This window comes from Hylobates moloch, unplaced genomic scaffold (genome assembly GCF_009828535.3).
Source record: "Hylobates moloch isolate HMO894 unplaced genomic scaffold, HMol_V3 SCAFFOLD_2176, whole genome shotgun sequence".
Taxonomy (NCBI): Eukaryota; Metazoa; Chordata; class Mammalia; order Primates; family Hylobatidae; genus Hylobates; species Hylobates moloch.
The window spans coordinates 1-8,873 of record NW_026654451.1 but is presented as its reverse complement, the minus strand read 5'-3'; the positions used below and the strand labels follow the sequence as shown (position 1 = coordinate 8,873).

Below are 8,873 nucleotides of genomic sequence, written 5' to 3'. Positions count from 1 at the left end.
ATGAACTATCTCTTTATATTCTCTGGGAACATATATATAACATATATGTTACATATAATATAATATATATTTAATATAACATATGTTATATGTAACACATAACACATATATGTAACATATATAACACATGTTATATATAATATGTATTTCATATATATAACATATATATGTTCCCAAAGAATATAAAGAGATAGTTCATAGAAAATAAAATACAAGCAAAAGCAAAAAATGAAGAGTTGCTCAATCTCATTTGCCGTAAGAGAAATGCAAATTATGGCTATGCTGAAATACCATTTTTCTTCTACCAGATTAGAAATATGTAAAAACCTGCCCACACACAGTGTTTATGAGTCTGTAGGGGAAAACGGCAGTCTCTTATCTTGCTTGTGGGAGTACAAATTAGTATTACCTTTATAGAGGGGAATTTCCTTTTTTTCAGAATTACTGACATACATACTCTTTAGCCCAATAATCCTACTTCTGGAAATTTATTGTATAAAAATATTTTACTGGGATAAAATAACATGTATAGTGTTATTTATTGCAGCATTATTTATAATAATGAAAGATTGGAAAAAACTATCAACAAAGAACTGCTAAATAATGAGACTTTAATCCAGTGCAATATTATTCAGCTATAAAAAAAATAAGGAAGCTCTCAGCCAGGCACGGTGGCTTATGCCTGTAATCCTAGCACTTTGGGAGGCCGAGGTGAGCAGATCACTTGAGGTCAGGAGTTCAAAACCAGCCTGGCCAACATGGTGAAACCTCATCTCAAAAAAAAAAAAAAAAAATTAGCCGGGCATGGTGGCGGGTGCCTGTAATCCCAGCTACTCGGGAGGCTGAGGCAGGATAATCGCTTGAACCCTGGAGGCGGAGGTTGCAGTGAACTGAGATGGCACCATTGCACTCCAGCCTGGGCAACAAGAGCAAAACTCCAACTCAAAAAAAAAAAAAAGTAAGCTCTCTATATACTAATAGAAAAATATCTCCAAGATATATATTTTTTAATTGCTTTTAAAAATAAGCTAGCTTTTGGGCTAGGCACAGTTGTTCATGCCTGTAATCTCAATACTTCGGGAGGTCAAGGCAAGAAGATCACTTGAGCCAGGAGTTTGAGACCAGCCTGGGCAACATAGTGAGACTGTCTCTACAAAAAATTTTTTAAAAAGCTGGCCATGTTGGCGTGCACCCATAGTCCCAGCTACATGAGAGAGTGAGGCAGAAAGATCACCTGAGCCCAGGAGTTCAAGGCTTCAGTGAGCCATGATTGTACCACTGCACTGCAGCCTGGGCGACAGAGGGAGACCCTGTGCCTAAACAAAACAAAACAAAACAAAACAAAACAAAACAAAACAAAACAAAAACAAACACACAAAAAGCAACCACAAAAAAAAAAGAAGCCAATGAGCTCATCCTGCTTTACTTTTTCTTCACTCACCATCTTCTCAGGCTCTACAGCTGTGGCTGGGTGGCATCTAGTCTGCTGCTTCTGTTGCATGGCATTCCATGGTTTTCAAGCACATTTGGCATCCAGTTTTCTCAGAGACCAGAGGATGAAGCTGCAAAGATATTCTGAGGGAGGAGAGAAGTGGGGTTGAGGCTGTTTCTCTGATGTAGCCTTATTCTTTGCAGTAAAAATGGAGGCTGCAGTGAGAGATCTGGGGGAAATCGGGGCAGTGGGTGTGGAGAATGGCAGTCAGTCATCAGGAGAAGAAATCTAGCTTGCCATGTGGCCTCCATCGAGGTCAACCAGCGTGGATCGGGAGGACGCAGGCAGCATGGTTTAGTGCCCATTCCCAGCAAAACTCAGCCACCTGGTTTTATGAGCAGAGGACTAAAAGGGACTAGAAAGTGTGGGCTGCCTGCCTGTGGTTACAGGTCCCTCGGAGACAGCAAGGACATAGTGGGAATGGCCTCCCAGGGCACTCAGGCTGAGCTGGGATGGAGTTGCAGTGAAGTTGGATGGAAATGGAGCCTGAAGGGACTAGAAGAATGGTGTGCCTCATTTTCCAAATTTTAAATAATATTGTATATAGCCATTGCTAATAATATTTAATGCAAGCAAATGGCAAAAACTTACTAACGTAATAGTAAGGACTATTGTAAATCTAATATGCATCTTGCTTATTCAACTCTGTGTCATAACCCTCATGCCATTTGTGTTATTTAGTTCAATAGCTTGATATTTTATCGTGTGTAACATCTGATGTGTATTTATTTATTTTTGAGACAGAGTCTCCCTCTGTTGCCCAGGCTGGAATGCAGTGGTTTGATCAGAGCTCACTGCAGCCTTGAACTCCCGGGCTCAAGCAATTTTCCTGCTTCAGCCTCCCGAGTAACTAGGACTATAGGCATGACCCACTACTCCTGGCTATATAACGTGTTCACAATTGAAAATTTTTATTTATTTATTTTTTACTATTATAGATAATATCAAAGTTTTTTTAAAAAAAGAATGATGTGCCTAAGTGCTTCACTTTCATTATCGCAGTTGTCCATACAACACCCCTCTGAGATAGGAATTATCACCTCTAATTGACAGATTCAAAAGGACACTCTGTTAGAAAGGTAAAATAATTTGCCCAAAGACACACAGCTCGTGAATCTTCACCTTGAGCCACTATGCAAAGTGTTGGGAAAAGAAAATAACTTTTATTTGGCGAGGTGGCAGGTGCCTGTAATCCAGCTTCTTGGGAGACTGAGGCCTGGGAATCGCTTGAAACCGGGAGGCGGAGGTTGCAGTGAGCTGAGATCGCGCCACTGAACTGCAGCCTGGGCGACAGAGAGATATTCTGGCTCAAAAAAATAAAAATAAATAAAATAAAAATAACTTTTATCTGAGGAATGCAAATCCTTTTAATTATCAGACCCAGAGAGATATTAACATGACACACAATTGCACCCTATACCCTGCTCTCCCCTTTAAGTTATGTATTCATCTCTTGAAACTGCTTGGTATTTCTACAGGTAGCTATAAATTATCCTAATAATGGGACACTAGACACTATAGCCAATAACTAATCAATGTTATTTCTGAAAACCAGTGAGAATTCCTGACAAATAGCTTTGTTTTTTTTGTTGTTTTTTTTTTTGAGACGGAGTCTTGCTGTGTCACCCAGGCACCCAGGCTGGAGTGCAGTGGCGCGATCTCGGCTCACTGCAAGCTCCGCCTCCCGGAGTTACGCTATTCTCCTGCCTCAGCCTCTCCGAGTAGCTGGGACTACAGGCGCCCGCCACCACGCCCGGCTAATTTTTTTTGTGTTTTTAGTAGAGATGGGGTTTCACCGTGGTCTCGATCTCCTGACCTCGTGATCCACCCGCCTCGGCCTCCCAAAGTGCTGGGATTACAAGCGTGAGCCACCGCGCCCGGCATGACAAACAGCTTTGTATCATTCCACTCACTGTCCTCCTTTTTCACCTTTCTTTTCTTTTTTCGAGATGGAGTCTCGCACTGTCGCCCTGGCTGGAGTGCAATGGTGCAATCTCGGCTCACCACAACCTCCACCTCCCGGGTTCAAGCAATTCTCCTGCCTCAGCCTCCCAAGTAGCTGGGATTACAGGCGCCCACCATCACACCTGGGTAATTTTTTGTATTTTTAGTAGAGATGGGGTTTCGCCATGTTGGGCAGACTGGTCTCGAACTCCTGACCTTGTGATCTGCCTGCCTCGGCCTCCCAAGGTGCTGGGATTACAGGCGTGAGCCACTATGCCTGGCCCTTTTTTACCTTTAAAAATGCATTTTGGGCCAGGCGCAGTGGCTCATGCCTTTAATCTCAGCACTTTGGGAGGCTGGGGTTGGTGGTGGGCGGTGGGGCAGATCACTTGAGGTCAGTAGTTTGAGGCCAGCCTGGACAACATGGTGAAACCCTGTGTCTACTAAAAATACAAAAATTAGCCATGCATGGTGATGTGCACCTGTAGTCCCAGCTACTCAGGAGGCTGAGGCAGGAGGATCACCTGAGCCAGGGAGGCAGAGGTTACAGTAAGCCAAAATTGCCACTGCACTCCAGCCGGGTGACAAAGAGAGGCCCTGACACACACACACACACACACACACCCCAAAAGAAAACAAAAGCCTTTTTTTTTTTTTTTTTTTTTGAGACAAGGCCTTGCTCCATCACCCAGGCTGGAGTGCAGTGGCATGATCACATTTCACTGCAGCCTCGACCTCCTGGACTCAAGTGATCCTCCCACTTCAGCTGCCCACACAGCTGGGACCACAGGTGTGCGCCACCAGTCCTGGCTAACTTTTTCTTTTGTTTTTTCGAGACAGTCTCACTCTGTCACCCAGGCTGGAGTGCAGTGGCACATTCTCAGCTCACTGCAACCTCCGCCTCCCGGGTTCAAACGATTCTTATGCCTCAGCCTCCTGAGTAGCTGAGACCACAGCCATGTGCCACCACGCTTGGCTATTTTTTGTATTTTCAGTAGAGATGGGGTTTCACCGTGTTGGCCAGGCTGGTCTTGAATTTCTGGCCTCAAGTGATCTGCCCACCTCAGCCTCACAAAGTGCTGGGGTTATAGGCGTGAGCCACTGTACCCAGCCTAAAAATCCACTTGTAACTGCTGCTAATCAGAATGTATATTCAGAACAATTTGAATCTATTCTCCAGGGTTACAATCCTTAAGTTTGGCCCAAATAAACTCTCTACTCATATGAAGTTTGCTTCATTTTATGTTTACAGAGTGTTCATGAGTAACCAGCTTTGTTACAAACCAGAAGGGATAGTCCTGATTTGAGAGTTTTCTGCTTCCTTTCCATCCTGGCTTGAAGTTGGCAGCATCTCACCCTAGACCATGGAACAAGGGGTGGGGTCAGCATCTTCCTAGGGTTCCCAGATCCAATCGGGACTGCCCGGGACCTCTCATAGTCTCAAAGGACCTGCTAGGTTTTTGTTTTTAAAAGATGGAGTCTCCCTGTGTTGCCCAGGCTGGTCTCAAACTCCTCAGCCTCCCAAGTAGCTGGGATTACAGGCATGTGCCACCATGCCCGGCATGGACCTGTTAGCTTGAGGCTCTCACTGACCTCTCCCTGCTCTCTCTGGGGACTTTTGCTTATCACCCAGAGAAGCTCTGTGGAGAGCAGGTGGTGGCTGCCATCTCCTAGAGAGAGAGGGAGGATGACGAGTGGGAGAACAGTCTTTCAAGAGGCTGCAGAGGGAGTGTGACCTATTCTTTCAGGCAGGACTGGAGACGGAGAGGAAGCAGGGAGGGCTGGCAGGACAGGAAACGATTCCTCTGAAGGCGGTGTGGGGTGGCAATAATGGAGGGAAGGTGGCTTTATAGCCAGGCAGACTAGCTTTAGTCTTTGAAGTCACAAAGAAGGCAGGGGCCAGGGCTGGTACAGACAATCAGTCACCAGGTTAAGGAAGAACAGAATCCCACCTGCCCCACTAAGCACACAAGGGCTGGGTTTAGTGCACGTGGAAGGAACCTAGCGACCCCAGGAAGCTGCACAGGTACACAGAGACAGGAAGGGTTTAGCTTCATTGGGGATGACAGATCTCTAATCTAGGGGAAGTTGGGGGTGCTGTCTCTACCTGAGAGGCTGAGAAGCGCATGTGCTTGGGCTCCAGTGTCCCTGCCAGAAACCAGAAGGGGAGGCTGTGGAGGGCTCTCGAAGGACAGGAGGAGAAGTGCAGCTAAGGGGCTGCTGTGAGCGGCCTGGGTCTTCTCACTACTGCAGGGGGCTGGGGCTGGGGTTGGGGTGTGGGCACCTGGGGCAGAGACCTCGAGGTCAAAAACAGGTGGACCCAGAAATAAGTGTTTCTTCCAAGCCTCCTGCAAGGACAGTAGCTTGACAGCCAACAAATTTCTTTTTTTTTTTTTTACTTTTCTTTTTAATTCTCAGCAAGTTACTTCTATATAGAAGGGCGCGCCCTTATAGATGGAAGAATGGTGAGCGCACATTTGGACAAGGGAGGGGAAGGGGTTCTTATCCCTGAGCACGTGGCCCCTGCTGCTGTGTCGTTCCCCTATTGGCTAGGGTTAGACCGCACAGGCTAAACTAATTCTGATTGACTAATTTAAAGAGACTGACAGGGTGAGTGCTTTGGTGGGAGTCAGGCAGAGCAGGTAGCAGGTAATTGGAATAAGTTAGGGTGGAGCAGGTGATTGGAATGAGTCAGGGTGGAGTAGGTAATTGAAAAGGTTGCTTTATGAGGAAGTTAAGTTTAAAAATAGAAGGCAAAGAACATACTGACATATTAATTCTTTGAAAAGAAATTTAGAACTCATATGTAACGATCCCTCCCCTTGTATTTCCTTACAGCTTTCTTTTCATACTTTTTTTTTTTTTTTTAACATGTCTTGGCTTAGTTGCTTTGCTTGATTTTCTAAAAGAAGAAGCTTCTCTGGATAGGGTGGGGGATAGTTAAGGGAGGTTTTAGTAAGGGGACAGACAACAAATTTCTAACAACAATAATAATGATTTGAATCTGAACACCTTTAAGGCAGGAATGAGTTCACCTATTGCCACAGTCCTCAGCCTTCCCAGTCCCACACCAGGAGGATTTGTTCATTTATTTATTTAATTTGTTTTTGAGACAGAGTCTTGCTCTGTCACCCAGGCTGGAGTGAAGTGGTATGATCTTGGCTCACTGCAACCTCCACCCGGCAGGTTCAAGCAGTTCTCCTGCCTCAGCCTCCCAAGTAGCTGGGATTATAGGCGCGTGCCACTACACGCAGCTAATTTTTGTATTTTTAGCAGAGACGGAGTTTTGCCATGTTGGCCAGGGTGGTCTCGAACTCCTGACCTCAGGTGATCCATCTGCCTTGGCCTCCCAGAGTGCTGGGATTACAGGCGTGAGCCACCACGCCCGACAGGTTCGTTCATTTATGTGACCTGCTGGCTGCAGGTGTCAGATTTTTAACCTTTGAGGCCCCTGCAGTGCCACCTTTGGGGACCCCAGTTTGAAGCAGCAGATGAGAGTCCTGCCAGCCCTGGCTCAGCCCCCCAGAGGCGCTCCACCATAGGGCACACCGCACAGTTCTTCACAGGGAGGGACTTGTGTGCTTAGCATCTGGCACTGCCCATAAACGCCAACTGTGGCCTCTAGTTATTGTGACAACTGCACATTTCTATATGCTCCCTATCACCCTTGGCTGAGAGCTACCCAATCCTTTGGTCCTGGGGAAGTGACTTCCACCCTCGCCAGTCTTTTCTTGGCATAAGAACACAGAGACATGGAAGCCAATGGCATGTGCTATTTATTAGAATAGTGTCCACAGATGGGGAGGAAAAGAGAGAGGCTGTGCCAGGATGGGTGGTCAGCAGGTAGGTGTGAGCAGGACAGCAAGCATGGAGGGTAAGAAATGGGCTACAAGTTCCTCCCCTATTCTTGGCCTCCCCAGCCAGGGGGACCCTGGGGAAGCATCAACTACTCTTTAGTAAAATATACTCTGAGAGAGCGATGGTGGGGGAAAGACAGCCATCAGAAGCCTGGTTGGGGAAAAAAGAGAAAGGCTCTGAGCTGGCGGACTGGGCACGGGAGGTCCCACTGCTGCAGTAAACACGGCACCTGGGACCTGGGCACTGCCACCTGGAGCCCATTTCATCAGCAGAGACCGGAGAGCTGAGGGCTACAAGAAGCACCCCACCCTCCTGGGCTAGAACCTCGCTGCTGCTGCTGCTGGTAGAGACGACCAGGCTCCTATAGCGCCTCTATCCCCACATGGTCATCTGCAGCCACTGTGGAGAGAGGAAGCAGATCCCAGGGTGGGAAGAGATGGGGGCAGGATGCTGGCCTGGGGACAGCAGAGCTGGGCGGGGGTGGGGTTGAGGGGCAGGCAGGTGCAATCCTGCAGATTCCTTTCCACCCCTCTCCAAGTACCTGTTCCAGGTTCAAGCAAATATGGCCAGTATTCTTGGGGTCCATGGTTAGAAAGAATGCTGTGTTACAGAGGAAGCGGGGGAGAGGGGCTGAGTGCTAAGTCAGTGTTGCGAAAGAACCACTCCCAACTAGGTAGGAAGGGGCGACACCAGCTGTTCCTGGCTGTTCCCCACATAAATCCCCTAGCCCAGTGGGGAATTAATGATAGCAGCTCACATAGCCTCACCAGGAGCCAGGCCCATTTCTGAGTGCCTTCCATAGACTAACTGGTTTAACCTGCACCTCAGTCCTTTGAGGGCAGTACTATTATTATCCATATTCTAAAGAGGAGGGAATGGAGGCACAGAAAGATTAAGTGACTTGCTCAAGTCACCGCTGCCAGCAAGTGGCGGAGCTGGGCTTTGAACCCATTTCATGTGTGCCTTATAAGGGGGAGGGGCTCTGGAGCAGCACCCATCAGGGTGGGTGTTTGGGAAAGGGCCTGTGGCCCCTGGCCTAGGCTGGGGAGTGGGTAGATGCCTAACTCACTGAACATGGTCTTTAGCCTCAGGAAACAGCTGATGAAGCTGTCGAAGTCTATGATCAGGTCATCATCTGCATACCTGGCCACCAGGACCTGCATTACCTTGTTGTTCAGCTTGATGCCTGAGAGAGAGAGAGAAGTGGGGAGGGGAAAAGTCTAGGCCTCTGGACACTGCCATCCTCTTCCCTGCCCCAAGGCCCACTCCTGACCCTTGGCCACCTGCTTTCTCGATAGCCAGGCGCATCTCATAGGAGTTCAAGGTGCCTGAATGGTCCTGGTCACACGCTCTGAAGATGTCCTGAATAGACAGACAGATATGGTAGGGCCACGTGCATGGCATGGTGGTTGAAATAATGAAATACTGAGGCCGGGCGTGGTGGCTCATGCCTGTAATCCCAGCACTTTGAGAGGCCGAGGCAGGCGGATCATCTGAGGTCAGGAGTTTGAGACCAGCCTGGCCAACATGACGAAATCCCGTCTCTACTAAAAATACAAAAATTAGCTGGGCGTGGTGG

The 8,873-nt window shown here is 47.6% G+C and overlaps 1 protein-coding gene across 2 annotated transcripts; it reads right to left on the bottom strand.

The window, feature by feature from the left end:
• Window positions 1-7,194: 7,194 nt before the first annotated feature.
• LOC116464914 (calpain-11-like) lies at window positions 7,195-8,651 on the bottom strand. 2 transcript variants are annotated; one of them, XM_032148146.1, is made up of 4 exons: window positions 8,578-8,651; window positions 8,364-8,480; window positions 7,836-7,894; window positions 7,195-7,693 (listed from the first exon to the last, which is right to left on the bottom strand). In XM_032148146.1, exons 1-4 carry the CDS (start codon window positions 8,600-8,602, stop codon window positions 7,667-7,669), a joined length of 228 nt encoding a protein of 75 aa, XP_032004037.1. In that variant the 5' UTR covers window positions 8,603-8,651; the 3' UTR covers window positions 7,195-7,666. The 2 variants fall into 2 exon arrangements, with proteins under 2 accessions (XP_032004037.1, XP_058291174.1); XM_058435191.1 differs by having other exon boundaries at window positions 8,568-8,627.
• Between the last annotated feature and the right edge of the window lie 222 nt (window positions 8,652-8,873).